At 49.1% G+C, this 26,553-nt stretch overlaps 1 protein-coding gene across 1 annotated transcript in view; it reads right to left on the bottom strand.

The window, feature by feature from the left end:
- HTR4 (5-hydroxytryptamine receptor 4) overlaps window positions 1-20,772 on the bottom strand; it is a gene marked incomplete at both ends in the record, with an annotated part of 44,465 nt that extends 23,693 nt beyond the window's left edge. Inside the window, 4 exons of the mRNA XM_084215822.1 lie at window positions 7,434-7,634; window positions 9,259-9,384; window positions 20,517-20,564; window positions 20,732-20,772. Of these exons, the coding sequence (XP_084071948.1) occupies window positions 7,434-7,634; window positions 9,259-9,384; window positions 20,517-20,564; window positions 20,732-20,772 (416 nt within the window). The remainder of the gene's footprint in view (window positions 1-7,433; window positions 7,635-9,258; window positions 9,385-20,516; window positions 20,565-20,731) is intronic.
- Between the last annotated feature and the right edge of the window lie 5,781 nt (window positions 20,773-26,553).

Raw genomic sequence — 26,553 nt, 5'->3', positions numbered from 1 at the left:
TCCATTTCCCAGGATTTCACCTCTGGGCTTTAACCTTCCCAGGGACAGGGCAAAGGTGCCTTTGCACCATCAAGGGGATGTGCCCTGAACTCTCCTTCCTCCTCCTGATCCATTCCAAATATCCCAAGGACAACAGGTTCCTGCTTCTAAAGCAGTTACGACCTAAAAATGTCTTCTCAAAGAAAAAAGAAATCAAATTGTCTTTTTGTTTGATCCCTGTGCCACTCCCTGCAGGTGGATCTCTCCATCAGGAAGGGGTAGCAAAGCTAAAACTGGAAATCTCTGGCTCTGAAACTATTATTTATTCCTAAGAAGACCAGACCAGCAAATATCCAATTGCAGACTTTCACTGGTCCTGACCTGACAATCAGTCTCAAGTTCCCAATAAAATATTTTTTGCTCTTTAGATTTTTGGATTTCAGCACCCTTAGTAAAAAAATTTTATGAAGGCAGCAGAACCATGAATTAGAGGAATTAAATTAGCAAGCACATGTGTGTGTATTAAAAAGCTGCTCTTCGAGCTGTGCATTTATTTCATCAAGATTTTAGTGGGAACCAAGAGTTTTGTCCTAAACAGGCACAAAAATACAAGAATTTCCATTTTTTCCTAAGGCTTTTTTTTTTTTAAAGTCATGTGGAGTCAACCGAATTGCTTTATTTTGATAAAATCAGATGATATATTCCACACAGAGGCTTGAAATAATATCAAAGTGTCAAAAGAAAACATTTCTTAAAAGTCTCTTTGAAACAAGATTCAAAATGTCACAGGGGAAAAACGCTGAAACAGGCATTCAACTCTTGCAATTTGATAATTCCTCTGTTCTCCTCTGGTTTCCTGCGTGCATGAAAAGTCAGCCTGATCCTCTGGAAAGCTGCACTTCCAAAAAATAGGAATTGCCAGGACCTGATCTTTTAGAGCTGTGGGTGAAATGTTCCTCTGGTGGAGCTCCAGCTCCCCTGGGGCTGATCCCTGTCCAGGAAATGACCTTGGAATTCCAACAGGAATTTTGGGGAGGTTTATTGAGACAGAGAGAGCTTCAGAGCTGTTCCTCCTACTCTCAACACAAAGGACCTATATTAAAAAAGAAATTTAAACTATTTCATTGTTTCTTATCTCAAAGTCACCTGCTGGAAGTGCTGGACATCAAAGGCACCAAAGCCAAGGCACGAGAGACTCCATTTCTTTGCAGAAAGGGCAAAAGAAGAAATCCAATAAATGAAAGGATAAAACCAGCCAAGCCAGCAGCTAGCCTTTGACAAGTTGGATAAGCAAACAGGAAGAGAAAACCACTGTACACTGATAATTAACTGCAGCAGGAAAACAATTCTTGCCAGCAGTTTGAGTGATCCCATTTCTCTGCTCCTCTCTCTGCTGCAGCTGAAAGAATTACACTGAATTGTTCCTGCTATTAAGGGCCATTAGAGTAAAAATTATGCCTGTAAAAATGACACCTTAAGCTCTCATATTTCTTCCCTCCCAGTGATTCAGCAGCAATTTTCCTCCACTTTCACGTCAGAAGATTTTATTTTATTTCACTTTGGCTGCTACCAGAACTTCCCCCGTGCTCAGCCAGCCCAGCTGGGCTCCTCCTGTCACTGTTTTGGGCGACAAAGTGCCCTGAGCAGGGTGTGGGTGACAATTGTGTGATGGGGAGGGAGGCAGAGGAGCACAGCACCCACTCCTCAGAGCCCAGCAGGGTTTCCATCCAGGGAATCAGATATCAGACAGCTGTGGGTGCCACCAGAAGCCCTGGAAGTCACAGCTGGTGCAGGAGCTGCTGGTTTGATGCATGTGGTGGCCTGAGCATTTTAGCAGCTATTTATTCACTAGGAGAAAAGTAATTATATCTGTGAGATTGTCAATAGTCTTAGTCAGAGGCTGGAATGAAGACATGCTCTGTACTTGTGCTCCATTCCAAGCAAGGCTGTTTTCCTGGGCTCCCAAGGAATGTCTGTCACGTGCTGCTGGGGCAGGGTGATGGATGAACATAAGATGCAATACATACACATGATTAATACCATGTCCAGGCCCAATTAAATATTAATTCTCTCTATTATCAGTCAACTTCCTCGCAAATGTTCACTTCCCTGTTCCCTCCAGCAGAGCAGCTGATGTGAAACCTCCTCTCCTCTGCAATGACATTCTCCACTGAAGGGGAAACACAGGAATCCCTTCCCAGAGCTGCAGCTCTTCCAATAAAGCAAAGGTTATTATATTCTAATACTTCTCCTTTTCCTTATCAGACATTTGCCACAGGAATGAATCAGGTGCTGACATTTCACAGGTGGCTGAAAAGAAGAAATCCATCATTTCTCTGGCCTTATGTCTCTCCTGGCCACTGCAGAAATCAGAGGATCACAGGGAAGGTGTGGAATCCTCTGAACTACAGGAAGGGACTTGGGAAGGGACCTTAAAGATAATTTAATTCCTCCCCAGCCATGGCAGGGACACCTCCCACTGTCCCAGGAGATCCAAGCCCTGTCCAGCCTGGCCTTGGGGATCCAGGGGCAGCCACAGCTGCTCTGGGCACCTGTGCCAGGGCCTGCCCACCCTCCCAGCCAGGAATTCCTTCCCAAATCCCATCTATCCCTGCCCTCTGTCCCTGGGAACCATTCCCTTGTCCTGGCACTCTCCTTCCATCTTCCCCCAGGCGCTGGAAGGTCCCAGTTGGGAACCAGTTCCACAGTTCCTGCAGCTCCTGGATCTGCCTGCCAGCAGCACAAAGGGCTGTGGGCCATGACAGGGAAGTTCTGATTTATCCAAACACCTCCTCCATCCCCTGGCTGTGCCAAAGCTGCCCTGGAGTGCTCAGCTCCTGCCTCAGCCCCGCTGAGGCTCTGGCCACAGCACTGCTCCCTCCTGCCTCCTGGGCACTGCAGAAATGGAATTACTGAGCTGCAGGAGATCATTCCCTGCCCCTGGAGAGAAATGAAAGCATCTCCTGGTTTGCAGTGCAGTTTGGAGCTGGGAGCCTGCAGGCACTACCCTGCAAGGAGCTCTTCAGCTCTCACAGACAGACAAATCCACCCCCAGCCTTATTAACAGCCTGGCTCTGGGGGTGGCCCACACTTCAAAGCATTTGGTGTCATGTGCATATGGAAAATGATGTACAGAGCATATGCTGGATCATCCTGGGGCCAGGATGAGCCACAGAACACTCACTGAGCACTCACACTGAGTAATATTGCACCCCCCTTAAATCAGCTAGGAAAAAAAGAAGCCAAAAGATAGGAAAACTGGGGGAAAGAAGAAGACAAAAGGATGGAAAAACTGGATAAAAGAAGGCAAAAGGATGGGGAAACTGGAAAAAGGAAGACAAAAGGATGGGAAATCTGGAAAAAAGAGGATGAAAGGGTGGGAAAACTGTGGGTGCTACTGGCCCTCTCCTAAAGTTAGGGTGCAAGTGTCAGTGGGAAGTCACTGCCCTTGTCCTTGTCCCTCAGGGAATCCAGACTGGGACAGAGTCTCCAACTGAGCCCTGACCAAGTGATGAACCTAAGGAGCCATAATTTCAATTTATTTGCGCCTTTGGGAAATTAATCCAACACTGCTGTTGCTGATATTTCAGTGAAAACAGGTTCTGGCCTCTGTATAACCAGATTTTAACATATTTTGGAAAGAACAGCTCTTTCTATTTTCCTTTTTCTCACTGAGCAAATAAGCTTTGGGCTCTCATTGTGCCAAAGAAAACAAAGTTCTGCACCATTGGTCCAGAAAAAGAAAATGTCCTAAAATGATTATATCTAACAAAATTAAATTCTTATTAGAAAAACAATGGCCTGCTGGTGTTGAGATAATTACACTGAGAAAAATGCTAAAGAGAACAGTTAATTGGAGCTGGATAAATTTAGCAGGGAACACAAACAAATGTATGTTGCCAAATGGAGAGAGAGGGGGCTCCTGATGGTCCCCGTGAGGCTGAGGTGTGTGAGGGTTGTTGGCAGCAAAGGGGGTGAAATAAATGAAATATTTCTGGAGTTTGCAAAGATGAATAAAGGGCAGAGCGTCCCTCAGCCTGTGCTGCTGCCATCTGCTCTGGGATTTTCCTCAGTGCTCTCAGAGCTGCGTTCTGAGCTGGTGTCCTGCCTGGCAGGGACAGCTCCACAGCTGTCACCTCTCAGTGTCACCTGCCCTGGGGACAGCCCCAGCTGTCCCTGCCTTCGCTGCCTCTGCGCTCCCACCTGAGCTGTCAGATCCAGGTGAGACAGGCACAGGAATTCACAGCCTGGGCAGAGCTCCAGCTGGAATTTGGGGCATTTAACCAGACTGTAGCCATTAATTACTGCCAGCTAGCCAAAGTTTAATCTCTCTCCCCACTAACAACCTCCCCATGGCCCCGGGCAACTGGGAATATTCTACAGGGCACTGCTGGGCACAGTGGCTCCCAGCCACAGCCTGGGCATCCTCTGGGCACCAGGCAGTCCCTCGTGCCCGTCTGGGATCCACGGGAAGGGGCTGAGCAGGGAATGCTGGGCTGGAGCCCCTGGAGCAGGGCAGTGTCCATCCGTGTCCCCAGGGCCACGCTCCGTGCCCTGGCACAGGGACAGGGCTGCTGTCACAGGATGTCACCACAGGGCTCGGGAGGCTTTACAGCATCACCTCTCCCACGGGGCTGAGCTAATTTGCTGTCCATTAATGGTAATTAATGTTTGCAAGCAGCACAAGGAGCAGCTGTCACTCTCCGGCTGCATCTGCTGTGCTTTAGCCCTGGCTTAGCAGGGATTTTGGGCTGGGCCTGAGTGGAGGATCAGTCTGGGATCAAAGGACACACTCAGAGCTGGTTTGTGGTGTGCAGGTGTCTGAAACACTCCAGCAAACAGAGCAGCCACAGGGACACAGCCCTGGGGACCTTCCCAGGCTGGGGCAGCCAGGAGGGGGCAGGAGGCAGGCAGAGGATGCTCCAGCTGCACAAAGGGCTGCCAGATGTGCATCCAAACCCCGACCCACGGACATTCGGGACCTGTTTGTTTCTCTGTTGTTTTCTCCACACCCCCAAAGACTTTGAGAAGTAATTGCATTGCAAATTGGACTGCAAATACTGGAGGAGAAAATTGCCTCTCCTGACAGGTTCGGTGTGTTTGGAGACTCCATCAGAGCTTCTGGGTCTGTTTATCTGCAGTGCAATTATTTTTTATTGCACTGGCACAAAGAATGGACATGTACGCATAAAACATGCAATAAATAAATATTTCAAGGGTAAATCTCTCTAATATATTAGAATATCAAAGAGATGATGAAAAAGCTTAAGGCAGTGGCAGCAAACTTCGGATTCAGTGAGCCCTGAGATACCTTTGCTACCTTGGAAAATCCCTTTTCCCACTGAGACTGACAGAGGCTGTCTGCAGTACTTCTCTCCCTGTGTCTGAGCAGTAAAATCAGTTTATTACGTGGTGATTTCTCCAGATTTTCTCTGATGCCTTTGAGAATTCAAGCCTCAGAGCTTGTTTCCTTCTTTTCCAGAGATAGCAGTGGAAATAGATACAAGACTTTATCAGATAAAAGTCTTTTCAAGCAACACTTTGTGAATATGCTGAAGGGAATGACTTTCAAACTGAGTCTTTAGGATTAGATTAACCACCCGGTTTTCCTAAAAACCCCTTAAAACTCACACCTGCATGCCCTGAAATAAAACAGAAGGCAGGAAATAGATCACAGAAAAACTACCAAGTAGAAGCAGCAGACTCCCATAAATTCTGAATGAACACAAGAGCAAACAGCTGAAAAAACTGAATTAAGTCCTGGGAAGGAAGCAGTGCTGCCCCTGCAGCCCAGGGAGGATCGATGCTGGGCTGAGTCATCCTTCCCTCCACAAAAACCTCTCATTCATCCACCTGCTCTGCCCTTTTGGGGTCATCCACCACCTTCTCCTCATCTATTCTGGCCCCTTCACACTGTTCTCAATCAGTCCTCGCTGTGGAAAGAACCAACCCCAAACCAACTAAAAAATGTCAGAGAAATTCAGGTTAATGCCAAGGGCTCAGGTGGAGGGGTATGCCTAGAGCATCAGCTCCATGCCCAGGCTGTCCCAGGATCCTGGGGGCAGATGGGGACAGGCAGCAGGAGCTCTGGACATGGGGGGGTCTCCAGGAGGGCAGGAGAAAGGGGGAACTTCCTTTCTGTGCCCTCTCACAGGAGGTTCCTCATCCCCTGCTGCAGATCTGGGGCTGAAATCCCATTTCTCTTCTCTCCACAACCCTCTCTATTTAATTAAGAGCCTGGAGAATCAAACTCCAACATTTCAGAGAGCAAGGTCGTGTCCAGAGCACGGTGCCCAACATCTGCTTTCCTGGTAATTGGCCCAGAGTGGCAATTTGTCAATGGTTTGAAGATAATCAGTTTCCCATTTGTGTTCCAGCCATTTAAACTTGCAGATAAGGACAGGAGCTGTGGCTGTTGGATGTCAGCTTCTCTCTGGATACCAACCTGCCTGTGCTGCTGCCCTGCCTCCTAACCCACAGCACTGCTGCCCATCAACACAGAGGTTAAGCAACTTTTTTTTGAAGTCTGTCTGCACTCAGACTCTCAAGGTACTGAAATGCCACATATTTAAATATCAGCTGTCACAATAACAAGAATAATTATGGTTATTTTGGCCCTGTTAGCAATACTAAGTAACAGGGACTTTAAAGGTATTGAAATCTCCACACACAACTTGAAAAAAAACAAAAAAAAACCCCTCTAAAAATATGATCAGAATAGCCAAAATGTTTTATACTGAGTGTTTATCTTGTGAAAAACTCCTATGGAAGTTCTGCCATTTACCCAAAAATCTGCAGACAGCAGTCAAACAGAATTGCTCACCATAAATTATTGAGGCTTTGGGCTTTATTTTCAGGTGGCAAGAAAAGCTTGAAAGAAAGGAAAGTTTTTAGGGTCTCCTAGGAGATTTAGGCTGGAGAAGACCTGTGCCCAATCCCCACCTTGTCACCAAGAGCACCGGGTGTCACATCCAGGTGACACCTCCAGGGATGGGCACTCCAAACCTCCCTGGGCAGCTCCAAGGCCTGAGCACCCTTTCCATGGGGAAATTCCTGCTGATGCCCATCCTGAGCCTGCCCTGGTGCAGTTTGAGGCTGTTTCCCCTCCTCCTAGGAGCAGAGGAACCTCTCTGCTGTAACAACCCCCGTGCACAATGTCCCTCCCTCTGCCCCAACTCAGCTCCCACCTCTGGACACATTTGAGGTGTTTTTTCCTCAAAAGGAGGAACAGACCCACCCCTGGTCAGTGCTGCCAACAGAGCTGCGCCCAGAGCAACCCAGGCCCTCCCCATAAATCTCATCCCATTCCAAATTTCTCTGTCCTCAGCAGGATTCTCTCCAAAATCAGCCCCTGGGGGGGATTTATTGCTCTGCCATTCCAAGCAGGTGCAACTTTGCCCTCTGGCAGCTCAGGGTAGCCCAGAGCTCTCAGAGCCTTCCTCTGCAGCTCGTACCTGTCCAGGGAGATGCAGCAGAGGTGCAGGATGGACGCCGTGGTCAGCAGCACGTCCAGGGAGGTCCTCACCAGGCAGAACATCTCCCCATAGATCCAGTTGTCCTGAACCAGCTCCATGGCTCCAAAGGGCATCACCAGCACCGACACCAGCAGGTCAGCAAAGGCCAGGGAAACGATGAAATAGTTGGTCTTGATTTTCCTGCAAGGCAGATCACAAAATCAGGGTGGGTTCAGTGCAGCAGCATCCACACATGGACAGAGATTCCAGCATGAATTTGGGGTTAATCTGCTCCTTCACACTGAAAGCTCCTCTCTAACACACTCCTCACTTTATATGGTCATCTCAGCTTGCTCCTGGTTTTTAAAGCTAAATATCCACCATTTTCCTGGCCTAAATATTTCTGCTCACCCAGAGGAGGCAAATGGATGCTCACAGGCCTCTGATGTGGCTCAGCCTCACAGCTTGCACTGGAGACTCTGGGGTGAAGGAAAGGGATTTTATTTTAACTTGTAAATGGAGAAAATCCTTCCAGAAAGCACTGAGAATAATCTAGACTGAAGCTGTAATTTTAACTTGAAGAGTACGTTTAAATCACAACAATAAAATAGAATTAAATCCATTAAAAATCCCACGCAGCACATGAATAGAGGCTGTTAAATCTCTCTCTCTGCTCCTAAGGCTAGGCTGACAATTCCCAGGGTTAGCAGCAGCCTTGAGACAGGAATTGTGCCTGTGACCCCCTCAAATCATGGGCAGCATTTGCTAAGCTGTGCTGGTGCTGCTCAACCACAACCAGAGCTTGGTCTGTGCGCTGCTGATGAGCTCACTGGGAAATGTGAGATGGAAAAGGGCCAGAGGCCAACCTGTTTCTCCAGGGAATTGCTGCTCAGGTGTGCTTTTCTGATTTGTCTGGTTTTCTACAGAGAATGCCAAAAAGATGAGGATGGGAAATGAAACAGTGCCGGCGCTCGGGATGAGCCGAGGGCAGGGAGGGTCTGCAAGGCAGGGGCACACCCTGGGGCAGCTCCTGCCCTCAGTTCACCTGGAGCCCCTGGGTGGGCTCACCTGAGGTGCCTGTCTGGGCACAGGGCCACCAGGACCAGCAGGTTGCCATCTCAATACCACGATGTTCGTGCATCTGGGACTTAACCCACTGGAGCTATGATCTTTTCTGAAAAATCCCTTTGCCAGGACTTTTCTCCTGAGAAGCTGAGAGGCCTCAGAGGAAAAGAAAAACAATAATTACCTGCTGTCATTGAATGCAACAGGTGCATCTTTGATTGGTCTCATGTGATTGTTTCTAATTAACAGCTAATCACAGCTGGCTCGGACTCTCTGAGTCACGAGCTTTTGCTATCATTCTGATTCTAATCTTTTTCTTTCAAGCCTTTTGATGAAATCTTTTCTTCTATTCTTTTAGTATAGTTTTAATATAATATATATAATAAAATAATAAATCAGCCTTCTGAAACATAGAGTCAAGATTCTCATCTCTTCCCTCGTCCTGGGGGACACCACCACAACCCGTGACAGATCCCCGTTGTTCATCAGCCAAAGAGCCTGTCTGGTCATCCTGAACAGCTTTTACAGGCAATTCAAACACTCCCAGTGCTGCACAGGCATTGGTCTGGTCCCTACCCCCCCACCTCTGAACCAGCCACATGCTTGTGTTTCAGGAGAGCTGGAACCTCTGTTGGTCAGCCCAGACTGCTTTAAGGAGCTGGGCTGGATTTCTCATTTATCACTGGATGAACGCTTTAAAAACCCCAGGGCAGCCTGTGCTGCAGCAGCCAGGAGGGGCTGTGTCCCAGGGGGGGCTCACCTGAGCTGCCTGTCCCTGCACACGGCCACCATGACCAGCAGGTTGCCCAGGATGGCCATGAGGATGACGGCGGAGATGAAGGAGAGCAGCAGGATCTTCTCCGCGATGCCGAAGCCCTCACTCGAACTGGGGGAACCAGAGACAAAAGTGTGAGAAACAAGGCTCACTCTTCACATTTTTAAAAGTTTAGCAGGGGATAAAAGGGACAGGAGAGAGCTTGACAAACTGCCAGGAGCACACCAGTTAGTTAAAACAACTTTCCTTATGTACTTTTTCATTGCCCTGATCAGATGCATATTTATGAAGATTACACATATTCAAATATTCCTTTGAGTTCTTTTCCATGTTCTGGGAATTCTTTAGTTTTGTTTGACTCCTGACCTATCATCAATAGTGCATATTTGAGTTTTGGGAGCCATGTATGTCATTTCCTCACAATGTACAGAACATTTCCTCACATCTCCATTCTCTTTACACACAAATAGTTATTTTCCATGCAGAAGTATTTTGGGTTTGTTTGGGGTTTTTTCCTGTAGTTTTTTTCCATTTGTTTCCACAAGGTTTTAGTATCATATAATCACAGAATGGTTTGGGTTGGAAGGTACCTAAAAACTCATCTCATCCCACACCTTCTGCTGTCCCAGGGTGCTCCAAGCCCTGTCCAGCCTGGCCTGGGACACTCCAGGGATGGGGCAGCCCCAGCTGCTCTGGGAATTCCATCCCAGCCCTCCCCCACTCTCACAGGGAAGGATTTTTCTTACCTGTAACCTCAATTTCCCCTTTTCCATTCTGAGCCCATCACTCTTTGTCACTACAGTTCCTGATGTGATGTGACAAGGACTAATGGGTTCAAACTTTCCTCAAGACATTTTACATCTTCAATTTCGAAATCTACATAATGTTTTGCCGTTTTCTCTCTTCACTCTGTGCTACAAAACACAAAACAGTCTGGCTTTTTTTTTTACCTTTTTTTCTTTTTTTACTTACTAATCTTTCCAGAGTTAGGGAAAGGAAATAATTTTGTTTTCCAAGTGCCCAATTTTCCTCTACTCTGAGATCAATAATTTCTTTCAGTTAACAAAGAGGAGGAAAGGACAAAGGAAGAATAACACAAACTCCCCCTCCCCATTGTCAGCCATATTTTAAATCCACATTTCTACAAATAATTTGCTGTATCAAAGAAAGGTTTTGGGTTTTTTTTTCTTTTTCAGAGCTTGCAAAAGAGAAGGTGACACCCAGCATGCAATAAATTCCTCATAAACCTGATTTTATTACAAAATTTTGAGTTGTTTTTCTCCTAAAGCTATTTCTAATGATATATCCTGAATAAACTGTATCCTAAACCTTCACCTGCTTGTGTGACTTTTACAGGTGGCGAAGGGATTTTTTCCTGTTATCAAGTGTGGCTGGAGATAAACTGGCATTAAAAGCAACACTTGACACTAATTCAGCAGGGAAATTCCTTCTCAGCCTACAGAGCTGGTGTTGGACCCCCAGGATTAATGCTGGGAGATTGCTCAGGTAATTGAAAAATGGAACTGGTTTTCTGTTTTACCTTGACTGGCCCTGGGGTCACTTTTCATTTACTAAACAGCATCCCAGGCTTTTTACACACTATCTCACTGAGCTCTCCTGATTTGGAGAAAACCTAAAGGAGATTAGAAACTTCTGGCACACAGAAATGTTGTGTTTTACTCACCCAGACAAGCTCTGGAAAGGCCAGAGGAGCACAGCCCTGAGCCTCATCTCCAGACATTGCCCGGGGTTTTTTCACCTTTGAGAGTTTTAAATCCACATTTCCACCCTGTGCTGAGGCTGGTGGCATCCCTGGGCAGAGGTGGTCACCACCAGGCTCTGAGCAGAGCCCAGCAGGGCAGGAACTCTCCCTGGCACATTTGGGAGAGGAACTTTAGCTCTGAAATCAGTTTTGGGAGTGTTTCCCTGGTGCCATTTCCCACTGCTCCCCTGGGGAACATCAAGCAGGCACATCCCTCACTGGGGGGCAGGAGGGATTTCATCTGGGCTCTTTCTGCCTTTGGAATAATCCATCATCAGGAATACATGTTAATTATTCAGTCTGAGTAATTCCAAGTTGTTAATAATGGAAGAAGTGGATATTGCTGCAAATTGAAATCAATGGTTTGCATAACATCTTTTATCAAATCGGAGTGCTCTGGCTCCCCAGCTTGCTTCCCTCTTTAATAAAACAGAGATTGATGGGTTTGCTATTATGAGGAAATGAGATTCAGGCAAAATGATTGCTGGTTAGCAGGAATACAGAAATCACTTAAGGAAAAAGGTGAAATTCTGATGGGGAATGAATGCTTAAAACCCACATATGGACATATTTAAAAAGCTCTTCTGCATAGTCATTAATGTGAAAGTAAAAAGAAGGGTAATTACTCTTTCAAGCTCAATTTTCACTTTCCTGTAAACAACCCAACTTTTCTAAATGAGCTCAAGTGCTTTTGCATATTTTCTGCAGCAGTTAAAGAGCACAGATCAGTCACGGGGGCAGAGCAGGCGCCTTCCCTGGACCCCACTGCACACAGAGGGGAAACCCTGAGATTAAAAACTCACAGCAGTGGGAGCCTCAGGAAGAGTTCTCTTGATGTAACATTCCCATGGGGTGTGGGAAATAAAGGGTTGGGTTGATCTTTTCCAGCCAGGGCTTTTCCCTCTGTAATATTTCATAACCACAAATAAGCTGTCATTGGCCTCTCCTCTTTCCTGCTTCCCTGATTTTTTTATTCCTAGGCATAAAAAATCATTAGGTCTTAAGCACCTACAAACCAAGATAAGCTGTTTATCAGTAAAGCTGATCATGTGGCTCAGTACAGAAACATGACAATAGGCAAGTGATGATTTGATCTCTGCCTTTCCAGCTGTTACCACATCCTTTTCTAAAATATTAATCAGAAGTCAGCATTAATCCAGAGGCATTTAATTTCCTTTAATGCCTTTAAATGCTGCACTGCTTCACTTCAGCCCGTGCAGATGGCAGGACAGCTCCCAACAGAGCCCAGTCAATTACGTCCTTCACTTCTGTTTTAGAAACAGACTGAAATTAATTAAAGTATTGACAAGCCAGGAATAAACAGCGCTCCACGTATCAAAATAACTCGGTCATATGATTCGCTAGTTTGAGTGGTTTTTTTGGAAAAAAAATTCAAATAAATTGTGGGGGTGGGGTGGGAGGGAAGGGCTGAGGTTTTCTCCTTTTGCACTGGTTTGAAACGCAACTCCTGATACCGTCACCAGCCCTGGCCCATGAATCTGCCGGAGGCTGAAAGCTGCAGTGCTCCAGAGAATGAAGTGTTTTAAGCAGCTGATAATGATTAAAACCGATTGTCAGGATGAAGCAAAGAAGACAGGCTGTTTGAATGTCTCAGAAATTGCTGGGTGTGGGCTGGAGCAGTCAATCTGTGCTGGGAGCACTCCCCAGTTTGGGGACAGGGACCTGCTGGGGCTGCCACACACGGGGGGACCTGGGGAGACAGCCCTGCTCCCACCTCAGCCTCCGGGACTGAATCTGGAATATCCTGAGCTGGCAGGGACCCACAGGATCATCCAGCCCAGCTCCTGGCCCTGCACAGCCCCTAAATCCCACCCTGGGATCCCTGGGAGCAGTGTCCCATCCCTGGGGAGCCTGGGCAGTGCCCAGCACCCTCTGGGGAAGAACCTTTCCCAAAATCCACCCTGAGCCTGCCCTGCCCAGCCCCAGCCCTTCCCTGGTCCTGTCCCTGTCCCAGAGCAGAGACTGGAGCTGCAGACCCTGAAAGACATTTCAGATGCCAACCTGGATGTGGCTGTACATCCCCTTTCTGTGCTCGTGGGTGCTATCAGGTGTTCTGCCTGGAGAAGGGTTCAGGGGTCCTGCTGCTGTATTTGCACAGAATCACAGAACCACAGAAGGGTTTGGCTTGGAAAGGATCTTAAAGAGCATCCCCAGCCATGGCACTCCCCCAGCCATGGCAGGGCCACCTTTCACTAGAACTGAGTAGAGAATTTCTTCCTAACACCTAATCAAAATCCTTTTTCTTTTAGTTTAAAGCAGTGCCCCCTTTTCTTATCTCTATCTATCTCTATCTCCTCCTCTATCTCTATATCTGTATCTCTATATCTCTATATATCTATCTCTCTGTATCTCTATCTCTCTATATCTCCATCTCTATATCTCCATCTCTATATCTCTAAATCTCTATCATCTCTATCTCTCTCTCCCATCACCTCAGCCTCCTCCAGCTGCACAATCCCAGTGCCCTCAGCTGCTCCCCCACGGCCTCTCCAGACCCTTCCCCATTCCCTGTCCCTCTTGGGAGGCTCTCCCAAGCCTTAGAGATATTTTTCTCCCTGTGGTGCCCAGCCTGCCCCCAGGACTGGAGGTGAGGCTCAGGGAGCTGCCAGTGCCCAGCCCAGCAATCCCTGAGCTCTGCTCCCTGCTCTCTCCCCAGCTGGCAGCAGCAGAATTTCTGCCTTTGCCCAGTGGGAACTGCATCTGGGGCTGAGCACTCATCCAGGACAAGGAGCTGATTTATCATGGTCTGAGCCAGAGGCAGGAGTTTGCACCTGGGGAATGAGGGAGGGAATAAAGCCAGGCCTGGGGAGCTCTGGGCTCTGCCTGAGCCCTGGCTCTGTTCCTCGGCAGGCAGCAGATCCCCAGTTACATAATTTACACCCACATGTGAGCAGATACCTCTGCAGGGCTGATGCATGTGAGTACAGCCCTCAAAACCCATTAGACTGTCACCTAGAATAAAGCTAAAATTAACTTATGAAATCAGCATGAGATTAAGATCACAGTATTTACACAGAGCAAAGGCAGCTGCTGCAAATCCGTTGTTTGGCATCCTCTACCAACTTCCAGAGAGCCCTGGTGCCACCAAATCCCACCCTGGCACATCCACCTGGGCTCTGCAGCACCCTGGGTTAATCTTTTTTCCCTGTAAGAGATTTGCAAGTCTGCAGACTTTAATGCAGCTGTCCCCTTCCTGTGCTGAACATTCCCCTTGTGCTCTCACAACACTTTGGGATGTGCAGCCCAGGGAGGAGCTGGAGCTGCCCAGAGCCCAGAGGAGGCACCAGGAGGCTCAGAGGGATGGAGCAGCTCTGCTGGGAGAGCTGGGGTTCTGTGCAGAGCCAGAGTGTTTCAATGGAGGAGCCAAACACCCCACAACAATGAAAAACCCCAAATCTCTGACTTAGGCAGGATTTAGACACGCTGCACAGCACAGCAGAGCTGTTGTAACAATGGTTTCTCTTTGTAAATGCTGAATAAAGCCAAAGATCAAACACAAGTTTAACCAGAAATGCCTTGATCAGTTCCTAATTAGAATTGCTCCTCCAAAGTGAGCCCATGGCCTCTGCCAAACCAACAGCAGCTCCATGAGGAGCAGAGGGTGATGAAGGAAGCAGAATAGCAACCCTGACTTCTGGCGCATATTCCATAATCACGATGTGATGATCCCCTCTTTTCCAGGTGGCTTTGCCTCTCTCCTGTCACACACAAGGCTGAATGCTCAACAACAGACAGCACAGAGCTGTGCTCAGCAGAGCTGATGGAGTGCAGCTCCTCCTTTCCAGTATTCCCAAACATTCTCATTCATTTCCCTTCCATGTTCCCCAAGGGCTGAAGGCAGAGCCCAGGGTGCATTTCTGCACAGGAACGTTTGTTTGTCATTTGGCTGCTGTACAGAATAATTTACCTCACAGGGACATCCCCATCACACACATGCACCACTCCAGCTCTGCCTCAGGAGTTTAGGAACAGGGAGGGACTGGGTGCAGATCCATAACACAGAGTGGGAAAATAAAGGTTTAGGCTCACACCAAACATACTCTGAGTGCCCAGATTTCTCACACAATTGAGAATTTGAGGATTATTGCCTCCTGCAATGGCCAGGTGCAGAACTGGGGTGCACAGAGCCCACAGCTCTTCAGGAGTTGTGCTGCTGCTCCTCGGCTCAAAGCATTTAATGCCCTTTTTTTTTACCTTTTCCTGTAAAACTTTCCCCAAAAGAAGCCCTTCCCTATGCCCAGAGATTTGTTACCTCTTGATCAAAACCCCCTCTGACAGTTTTCAGTCATTCTCATTCTGACTTCCTTTTCTCAAAACTTTTTTCCCATCTTTGCCCAAAGCCTGGGACTTGCAAGATGTTCAAATCAGAAACCCTGAAGGTCCTGCTCTCAGATATTTTTCAAACAATATCTGCAGTCAGGAAAATATTGTTAGATGAGAGGCATTTAGTCAAAACCCTTGGAAGTGTCCTGGCACAAGGCTGGGTATTAAAATATCCAGGCTGTGCCCTTTTCCCACTGCCTGTTTACACCTTGGACAGCAGAAGGCAAATACAGCTATTGGCTGTCTAACTTCTGATGTTTCCTGGAGAGTTTCCCAGTTTCAAACCTCCAGAGGATCAAAAAAGTTCCTTGCAGTTACCTCTGCTAATGGAAGACTTGGCACAGATAGGATAAAGCATTGATTTCTAAAATACATTTTATTTGAGACCCTCCCCGACCCCATGTGGGACTCCAAGCCACACAGAAACAGTTCCCAGCTCATTTTGAGCTTTACTATAAAAAACCAAAGTTTGTTAAAGATAATTCCAGTGCTGGCAGCCAGAAACCTCCCAGCCCCTGGTGTTCACCAGCTCATTTTTATGCCCTCACTGGTGTGGAGGCTCCAGACAGGTGTCCTCTCCAAGCAAGGACACAGAATGCCCTTGACCCAAGAGCAGAACACTTGAATCCCTTGGTTTTGTTTTAGCTAAAGCTCCTCCTCCATCCCCAGCTAAGAGCTCTCCACAAAGCCCTCTCCACATTTCTCACTCCCAATAAACAGGAGGGGAGGTCGAGGTGCTCTGAGGATGGGCTCAGCTCAGAGGGAGGCAGGGCAGCCTGGGAAGCTCTGGGAGTGTTTGTTAATTGTGTTTAATGGGGCTGAGCAGGGCAGGAGCTCCCAGCAGGAAGGTGCTCCTCTGCAGAGCTCCCTGACTCCTGGGAACAGCCCCTCCTGGCAAAGAGGGCAATGCCAACATGGGGACAAGGGGAATTTTGCCAGCCTGGTGCTGAGGGGGGTGCTGTGGAAAGCCCCTGGCACTGCAGCTGCCCTGGGCAAAGGCTGGCAATGAGCTCCAGCCCATTTGGAGCCCTGGAGCCCAGCCTGCCCTGGGATGTCCCAGTTTTCAGGATGGTTTTCACATCCTTCCACAGCCTTTTCCAGATCTCCACTCGCTGCCTCTCGGTGCACAGACACTGCTGCTAAAAATGTGGTGCAAGACATCCAAAAGTTCATTTTGGTGGGCCAGCTCTGAGTGCAGGGAATTTCCATGTGCACACACTGCTCTGATAAAAGCAGATGAAGCCTGACAGAGGTGTGTGGTGGCCTGAGCTCCCCGTGGGGCTGGGCACAAACACAAACAGGAGCTGCCCCTCTGCAGCCCCAGCTCTATTTCCAGAGCCTGGGTGTCTCCCTTGCACAGCTGCCACCAGAGCACACCAGTAATTTGCAGGAGCTGGAGCCAGGCTTAAAAACTCCATTAATTAAGTGTTGGCGGAGGTGTTTGGAAAGATGTTCCCATAAATATAGTGCTTTAAAGTGTTTCCCTAGAAACTGAGAGAAGAGTTGAACAATATGAAAAACACCCAGGCTGTGACTCCCCCATGGAGCAGGGCCTGGGCTGGAGGGAGCACTTAGGAAAGAGAACTTTTCCCCCAAGGGTTTTTTGGCTACTGGAAATCCTTGGCTGGTAGCACAAAATGCAAGACTGAGCCTCTTTATCCTTCCTTGGCCCCTGTGCCCTCCTGCCTTGCCCTGGTGAAGGTGCTGGCAGGTGGGGGATGCTCTGGGGCTGCACCTTCAGGAATGCCCCAGGTGTTTGAGTGCTCCCAAAGTGTCCCTGCTGTGCCCAACCCTCCAGGCACAGAGAGAATAAACCTGGCAAAGCCCACAGCCTCTTTCAGCTGGCTGCTTACAGCATTTCATGGAATCACTGAGGTGGGAAAAGCCCTCCCAGCCCATGGAGTCCCAGCTGTGCCTGATCCCCACCTTGTCCCCAGCCCAGAGCCCCGAGGCCACCTCCAGCCCTTCCTGGGACACTCCAGGGATGGGGATCCAACCCTCCCTGGGCAGTTCCAGTGCCTGAGCTCCCTTTCCATGGGGAAATTCCTGCTGTGCCCACCCTGAGCCTGCCCTGGCCCAGCCTGAGGCCGTTCCCTCTGCTCCTGTCCCTGTTCCCTGGAGCACAGCCCGACCCCCCGGCTGTCCCCTCCTGGCAGGAGCTGTGCAGAGCCACAAGGGCCCCCTGAGCCTCCTTTGCTCCAGGCTGAGCCCCTGCCCAGCTCCCTCAGCCCCTCCTGCTGCTCCAGACCCTTCCCCAGCCCGGGGGACCAGGTGGAGGAGACAGGTTTGGCAGGAAATCCTCCCCATCAGCTCATTTACCTCTGCAGAAATGCAAGAACAAATCCCTCTCTGGCTGCTGATCCGCAGAAGGATTGGAGCTGATCTTCCCTTGGAAAGGGAATGAGGAAGAGAGCTGCAGGCTGATTGTGGCCTGTTAAATGACATTTTATAGCCTGCTATTTCTCACCTAAACACAAGTGTGATCAAAGGACTTGAGATAAACGATGATTTAATGACTCCAAGTGTAGGAGCTGGAGAGGTTTCGAAAGGAGCTTGTGTACACAGGAATAAACACTTTATTGCAACCTCAGCTGTTTGCTTTCCATGAATCCCCACTGCCAGGGCACTCTGAGCTCTCAAACACTTCCCTCAACTCCTTCCATTTCCTACACTTTGGGCCATTTTGGTGCCTGTTTGGTGGCAACTACTCAGCCCAGCTCTTGTCCCCTCAGCAGGGGCTGGCAGTGTGCTGAGCAGAGGGGTGAGGGCACCCCCAGCTCCTCCAGGACATCCTGGAGCTCCAGGGATGGGACTTTGGCTCCCTGTCTCTCCCTCCATGACTCCTTCTCCTGTTTCTCCCAGGTTTGGATGGGGAGAGGACACTGAGGACCTTCCCTGCCTCCTCCTGCCCGTGCACAGCCCCAGGAGCCAAACCCATCCCAGGGAGAAGGAGCCAGCACAGCAAGCTCCAGGATTTGGGACTCCCCAGACACACAATTCCCTGCCAAGGGTGTGGGGGGAGGTCAGCTGTCAGCACCAGTGCTCCCCGTGCCTCTGAACCTGGGCTTTGGGTGAAAAAAACAGGATTTTGCCTTTGCTTCCAAACAAACCCAACCGACCCAGCCGACGTGATTCCTCGTTCCCTCACCTTGCTGCTCATTCCTCAAAGTCAAGATAAGATTAATGAGCTGCACACAGAACTGCTGGAGGGCTCTGCACTTTTCAAGCCACAAAAACACCTTCAGCAGCAGAGTGAGAAAACTAAAGCTGATAAAGCCAAGTTTGGAAGCAATTAACATCAATCTAAAATTCAGCGGGTTTGGGGGCTCAGCTTAAAAATAAAAAGCAATTACTGCTGTGGCAAACTGAAATAATACCTTGTTTTTGCAAAGTTGGCTAGGCAAAGGGAGTCTGCCTTCACCAGCAGCTAGAATTCAAGGGGTTTGTAAAAGCTGTTTACCAGCATTAAAGGTGCTGGTGATTTTTGTTTCACCTGTTTATCCAACCTGAGGAAGCAAGAACCCTTTACTGACCGTGAAGCACTCAGGGCAATATCCCAAAACCTGCCTGGAGCACAACTGTGGGATCAATATTTCCCACGTGTGGGAAAAGCCAGCATCCATAAAGGAGACAGAGGAGCCCTGCAGCTTGATTAGAATAAAATAGATATTCCACTGGGGAATCTCAGAATTCCTTTTATCCCAAACTCCTGGCTGCCCCTCTTCCTTTCCCCAGAGGTTCTGCAGTAGGCTTTGTGCCGAGCCTTTAGCTATGACCCTAAAATTCAGGAGTCAAACTTGTCTGGGGTCTGTAACAGCCTTGCCCTTGAGGTTGCTGGAGGCATCAAGAGCCATTTCAAAGCCATTAATTAACACCCCTGGCATTGTTTGTAAAGACATTAGCACACACCCATCAGCATAAAGGAGATTTTCCAAGGGAAGCTTCAGCCAGCAAAGGAAAATCAGGTGCCAGCTTTGAGCAAAGCTCAGATTCTCAGTTAAATGCCATTTCCCAAATTGTTGCAACGGGTAAAGAGGAAAGAAATGGGAAGAAAGGTGAGGGGGGAAAAAGGTGGGAAAGAAAAACAAAAAGGCAGGGAAAAAGACATGGGGGGAAAGGATGGGGAAAAAGGATGGGGAAAAGGAGGGGAAAAAGGCAAGGAAAAAAGCAGGCTAAAGGAAAAAAGGTGGGGGAAAAGGAAGGAAAACTCAGGCAGGAAAAACCAGGTGGAGGAAAAATAGCAGAAAAAAAGTTGGGAAAAAGGAGGTGGAAAAAAAAAAGTGGGTGGGGGTGAAAGGAGGAGAAAGAGCAGAGGGAGAAGGGCAGGAAAAAAAGATAGAAAAATGCAGGGCAAAACTGCCATGCAGAACTGGTGTAGATAAGGGTCACCTGTGCTCCAAAAATACAAGAGAATGAGATTTAGCTCCTGTGACATAAGGAGGGCCGTCAGACCACCAGAAGCTCTGCTTCACTCCTGGCAGCTGGGAGTGCAGGGCAGAGAGATGATGGAGCCTTACCCGAAGTCTGGGGAGGGTTTTTAGTCCCAAACATGGCACAATTGTGACTTACCCTGCTCACAGCCCAAGCCAGGCAGAGCTCGGCCTCTCTGGATTGCTGTAACCAAACTGAGGTTTTCATTTCAAACCCCTTGACAGGCTCTCATTAACCTACTGCCTGTGATAAATGTACCCAATAACAATCTCTGAGTCACGTGAAATTAAAAAATCCAATAAAATATAAATAGGAAATACCCGTGGGTCATTTCTTTTCCTACTCTGGAATTAGAGAAAATGAGGTCTGCCACCTCCCTCGAGCTGTGAGGAATGCAAGTTCCAAACTGTACTGTCAAAAATTTCCAGGAATGTCTCTCCAACATCACACTGCAACCTTTTCAAAATTCATAACGTTTTCTACTGAAAAATCCTTGACTGGTCTGGGCCACGTTTGAAACTTCTCCAAACACCAGGGTGGTGTCACAACCTCAGAGGAGCTCCAGGGAGCCCCAGACCAGGCTGAATGAACAGAGAGTTTCATCTGCAGCCAGAGAGGAAATGCTCCCCTGCAGCCCTGCAGGTGCATTTTAGGGTCCCTGCCCACCCCAGCTCGGGGGCTGCAGCAGCTGAGTCCTCCCTCCTACCTCACATTCACATCCAGCTCTTCCATCACAGGCAGCAGGCACAGGTAACTGGGAGTTCAATGTCCATAGGAGAGACCTCATCCTGCAGGGGAGAGAGAAGCACTGGGTTGGTTCCAGGATCTCCCATCGATGCAATTTCCCCCTGGGAGACACCCACTGCAGGATCCAGGCCAGGTGCCCTGGGTGTTTTGGCCCCCCAGGCACCCCCAGCTCACGTCCAGCTGCCTCCCACCAGCACTCCCAGCTCTTTTTCCATCAGGCAGCTTCCCAGCTCTGCCCCCAGCCTGGCTCTGCCCATTCCAAATCACCTGCACACCTGCAAGGCTTCCCCAGCAACCTCCCAACTCCCCAAGGTACAAAAAGTAGCTTGAATAGAGCCAAGCTGAAGAAAGTTTGCAAAGCCCAGGTGGGAAAACACAAGCAAGAAGGGTTGGTAAATTAGTTTCTGTTTTTACACAAACCTGAAACATTGACTTACCACTAAATTAAAGCGGGTTTCCTGTGACACTCTATTGTGCAGCCTTATGAATACTTAATAGCAGTGCTGTAATTACAAAGAACTAAATGCTTTGCAGCTTGAGTTAAAATAAATGTACTTCCAGCACCACTAAGTGATGTAAATATTAATGGGGTTTTTAACTCTATCAAAATTCCATCCTGACTCCAAAGAAATGAATGCACCATCTTAATAATGTGCTTGTGCATTTGCTGCTGCTAATCCAGTGGAAAAAACAGGCTCAGTTTCGGAGCTCTTGAGGCTGTTGATTACCCCTTGTGCTGCCTCCAGGGAGCCAGGGATAAAGGCACCACCACAGCCTGTCAGTGCCAGCCCAGATGCAAATAATACCACTGTGGTTCCTTGGCTTCAAAGGGAAATCAGAATAAAAGTGCCTCAGCCTTCCCAGACACGGAGGGCAGCTCTGCAATGCAAATGAGCCCCCCACTCTGCAGACCTGGCTGGGTGCTCGCCAGGGGAGGCACTCAGGAGCTGTGCATTGGACAGCACTTTGCAAGGGAAATTTGCCACAGTCCAAAGGATATTTTTATCAAAAAGGCAGAGTTTGGCTGGCCCCTGTTTGCAGCTTAAAGCTTCAGCTGGTGTTCTCTGGGCACTCTGCAATCTGCTGATTCAAAACCTGCTGCTGTGTTTTGCAAAGAAAAGGGGGAGAGGTCTAGGGATTCACCTCGGTGTCCCTAATGCCTGACCTCCAACCTGAATTTGGAGGAAAAAGCCAAAAATCCACTCTCCTGTGCTCCTGCTCTGGAGTTCTTCCCTAGGACAGCAGAGCCTCTCTAACATAATTAAAGACTGCATTTATCATTAAATCCACGATTTCAAGGGGCTCCTCACTTTCTGTGGTGAACAGCTGCTAAACTGAAGCTGGGATTGAATAAAAAAAGAGCTGCTGCTCGATTCCCTACACATTTCCCTTTTGGGGTGGGGATTTTCCTCATAGCTCCATCATTATCAGAGAAAAAGAAGTTGTTAGCAGAGGTGAACTGGACCAGATCTCCCCAGCCCACATTAAGCTGCTATTTTTGAAGTGAGAGTCACCTCAATCCAAAGACAATTTCTTGCTCATCACTGCAGAGAAGTCCAAAATCCTGCAAGTGTTGTAAGAGAATATCCTGCTCGTGACAGCACCTGAGGAACAGGAAATATCCAAGTGATTCACCTTGAGGAACAGGAAATATCCAGGTGATTCACCTTGTTCTCTCCCAGATAAAATGGCTTTATTTCCCCCCATTTCTGCCAAGGGGGGATCTCTGCCCCCTCCCACAGCCCCTCTTGCCTTCCCTGTCTCTGCTGTCTCCTCTCTGCCCAGGAAGGGCAGGGCTGATCAGGAGTCCCTCAGCTGTCAGCACAGACAGATTGCTGATGGAATCAGATTGAACCCAGCCTCATTCCAGCTGGGCAGGAGGGAGCACTTGGCTTAAACACAGAAATTAACAGAGACGTGACACATCCCCAAAAATGACATGGACTCCAGCCTGAAATACAGAGCACAGAAGAAATGCCTTCATATTCCAAAAGCTCTTCAAGGAAAGTGGCTTTTCCACCCCAACCTGGCTGAGTTTAGGGGCTCCCAAGGGATGCCAGTCACAGGTGGCACTGGGGTGACAGTGGCAGCCACACCTCATGTACAAACAGCATTTCTGGGTGCCAGCCTGGCCTCCACAGCCCCAGCTGTGCCCTCTGAGCCTCCTCAGCCTCACATCAGATTACTCTGTCAATGGCAAAGCTTAAATTTCATCCCTGAGTCCCAAAATAGCCCCAGCAGGCAGCAGAGTCCAAGGGCTGCTCCCCAGGAAAGGGCACGGCCAGGCAGCTGTGTCCTCCTGGATCAAATATTGACAGCAGTAAACTTCTCCAGGGTGACTTTGTTCCTCAGCAGAGACACCTGCAGCAGCTCCCTGCCTCTGCCAGGCTGTGTTTGTGTCAGGGAGAGGAGCAGCTGTAAAACCTGCAGGTTATTGCCTGTGACAGGGGCATTATGAGCTCTCCCAGCTCGCTGCTCTCACCTTCAGCAATTCCTGTCAGCTCTGCTATCCACGCCAAGCCTTCAGCTGCACTCAAACCTCAGCCCAGGGAAACATCCCAGGGGAGAGCCTGGCTCTCTCAGAGACCAAAACCACAGTGAGAGATGTCAGTGAAGAGCTGAGGGCAAGAGGGAGGGGGGATCCTTTCCCAGCACCCCACTCTGATCTGTGCAGGGCTGCCCTGCTCCCTCTTTGCTCACAGCTCCTCCTTTCCATGCAGGAGCTCCAGCTCATCCTGCAGCTCCTCCTGACAGGAGCCTTCCAATCCTGGCTCTGCTTGGCCAGCACTGCTCACACCTCACTCACCCAGAGCCCCCTGCCCCAGCAGCACTGACTGCCCCACTCCTTCTGAAATCATCAAAAAGAAACTCCTAAAAATCCTCCTGGAGGCATCCTGCAGTTCCCATGCTGCTCGTGAGAAGAATTTTCTACTTTTTATTCCTGTGCACAAAGGGTCTCTGACTTTCTGCCCCTTACAGCCACCAGGAATATTCCAGCAAACAAATTGATCAGAAATCCCCTGGGAACAGCAGATTTTTAACTGAATATTGGGCATTAGGGATTAAAGAGTTCTGAATTTACAGTGGCAAGGATTAGCAACAAAAACTGATTTAGTGCCTAAGATAATTCAACAGGACAAAGGAACCCAATGTCTGTGACTTTTATGTCCCTTGGAACTGAACAAAAAAAGCTGCAGCATCAGCAACCAAAAAATTGCAATGAACGCCCCACAAATTGGCACAGAAAAGAATCTGAATGTTGTCAGAGTCTGTGATTCGTAGCTCTTAGTCTAGAATTCATCTACACCTGAAAATCTCCAGCATGAGGTCAGGACTGAGCCATCTGCAGAGTTCTCAGGAGTCAGATTTTCCTCATTCTGGAGCTCACCTGGACTCAGGGTGGGTCCCTCCCGTGCTAAATTACTCTGGAGGCTGCAGGGATTTATGGATGGGATGGTCTGGGAGGCTGCAAAGGGCACAGGCAGCATCCATGGAGGTCTTTAGTTTGAAATTCTGTGGCTTTAAACGAGAAAAGGGTTGGTCACAACCAGGTACAACAGCTTAAGAAAGACCTGAAATCTCTGTGAAAAACATGATATAAAAGGTTGTCCTTAGTGGATTCATTTGGGGCAGGGGCCTGAGGCAGGGCAAGAGCTTCTGCTGGCCAGGAGGGTTGGAAATCCTCCTAATTCAAGGTGCTTTGGGGCATTTTTCAGCAAAATTCTTTTCCTTTCACCTGCTGAAGCTCCTTTCTGTCCTGGTCTCAGCACTTGTGCCAAACCCTGATTATGAATCAGCTGGGCCTGAGTGTGCCCAGCCCCAAGCAGCTGCAGAGACTCCAAACTGTGCCACAGAAAATCCAACCTTGGCAAGTTTTCTGTAGAAGTGCTGCAGAAGGGAATTGCCACCTTACCTCTGGAATTCCCTCCCTCTTTCCAGGCTCACACCTGGCAGCACAGGGATGCCTGGGGACAACACAGCACCACTGCAAATATTAACAAGAACCCCAAAAAGTGCCTTGAACATGATGAATTGCTGTTTGCAGCCCCTCTCTGGAGCACAGGGACACACAGGGGTGGAGGAGGAGCTGCAGCCTACAGATGCAGTTTGAGGCTGCTTTTAAAAACTTCCATGTGGGTGTTTGCCAAAGGAGCTTTTTATTTTTTTTTTATCTATTTTATTTTCTTCCCTGCTCGTGAAACAGCTGACTTTTATTCATATTTACACAGTCCCTCAGAAAGCAAATGAAAAACTCTTCCTGAGAAGTTGCAAAGTATTAAATTAGCCAAAAGTAAATGTTATTTTTGGAAAACAAGTTCCAGGTGTGGCTGCCAGACTCCTTCCACCCAAAGCTGCAGCATTGAAGGGAACAAAAGAGCCTGGATGTGACAAAAGGAATGTCACTGTTATTGAAATAAAAACTGATTCTGCTCTCAAGCCAAAGCTGTTTGAGAGCCATTTCTTTTACCTGGGTGCTTTTCCCAGGGCTGGCAAGGAAATCAGGGGGCTCTCAGTCCCCAGAATGCCCTGGCAGCCTCCCCATCTGCCCCCTGCACAAACCTGCCTCCTTCACAGCAGCACACTCTGAATTTCCCCTTTGCCTGGCAGGAAACACCAGCAGCCCTGCCCTGGAAGGTGCAGAAGTGAATTTTGAGCTGCTTAGCACAAATGAGTGTCAGGGCAGGGAGGGACACCCCACTCCTGGCTGAGCACCCAGCTCTGGGCACACCAATTCCCTGGGAGCTGTTCCCTCCAGGAATCCATGGCCAGCAATCAGCTGTTCCCCTGCCTGCTTCCATCCCAGCTCAGGGATGGGGATGGGGAGAGGGCAGGGGGAGGCTGGGACGGGAGGAGGAGCAGCCCCAGCCCCAGGAGAGGAACTGACGCTGCAGTTTTTGCCCTGCTCATTTTACAGTAAATAAAGAATTAAGGCAGATTGCTGGGAACGTGTCCATTCAGGCAGCAGCTGGATTTCCTGCTCGTTGCTTTGGCAGTGAGGGAGGAGGGGAAATGTGGAGACATCACAACGAGCAGCCAGTGCCTGGTGAGGACTGAGTGGGCACCCAGCCCCTGGCTGTGCCAATGACAGAAGGGGGGACGTGCTCTCACAAACCCTGCTCAGTGACACAAGAAATGAACCCATCTCCCAGGGAGACTGAGTGCAGAGTGATCGATCCTGGCGCTTGTTTTGGAGGAAGGAGCGGCACCGGTGCCACGAGCAGGGCAGCCCCAGTGGCTCCCACTGCCCTGGACTGGAGCCAGCTGAGCACAGGGTGAGGCAGGGCCTGGCACGGGAAGGACCAGCTCAAACCACAGAAACGTGGGATGGTTTGGGTGGGGAGGACCTCAGAACTCATCTATTCCACCCCTGCCATGGCAGGGACAGCTCCCACTGCCCCAGGGTGCCCCAACCCCATCCAGCCTGGCCTTGGGCACTGCCAGGGATCCAGGGGCAGCCCCAGCTGCTCTGGGCACCTGTGCCAGGGCTGCCCACCCTCACAGGGAGGGATTTCCTCCCTGCATCCCATCTGAACCCACTCTCTGCCAGCTGAAGCCATTCCCTGTGTCCTGGCACTCCAGGCTCCTGTGGAAGTCCCTCCCCATCATCCCTGGCTCCCTCCAGATTAACCCTATCCCATGCCAAGCCTGGCCTTGTCCCTGCCCCTCCCTGGGCTCACAGGGATGGAAGCTGCTGGAAAACCTGGAAATCCTGGGATGTTCATCCTGGTGCACTCAGGAAGGGGGAGGGAGAGCCTCTGCTAACGTCACACCTCCCAAAGCCAGCCAGGGCAACCAGCAAGAAGGGGCTGTGAACAGGGAAGCAGGAAACCCTGAGCTGACACAATCTCCTGCCCTGTTATCTGCACCTTTGGTTTATTATATTTAATCAGCCTTTTGATCTGGAGGAAGAACATCCGAAGAGAAAACGGCGCCAAAATCTTTTGTCAGCACCAACTTTGCAGATCCAATAAAAGCCCAGAGCAGCACTGAGGCAG

The sequence above is a fragment of the Fringilla coelebs genome (assembly GCF_963513975.1).
Source record: "Fringilla coelebs genome assembly, chromosome: 15".
Classification (NCBI taxonomy): domain Eukaryota; kingdom Metazoa; phylum Chordata; class Aves; order Passeriformes; family Fringillidae; genus Fringilla; species Fringilla coelebs.
This window is presented reverse-complemented; position numbering and strand designations above follow the sequence as displayed.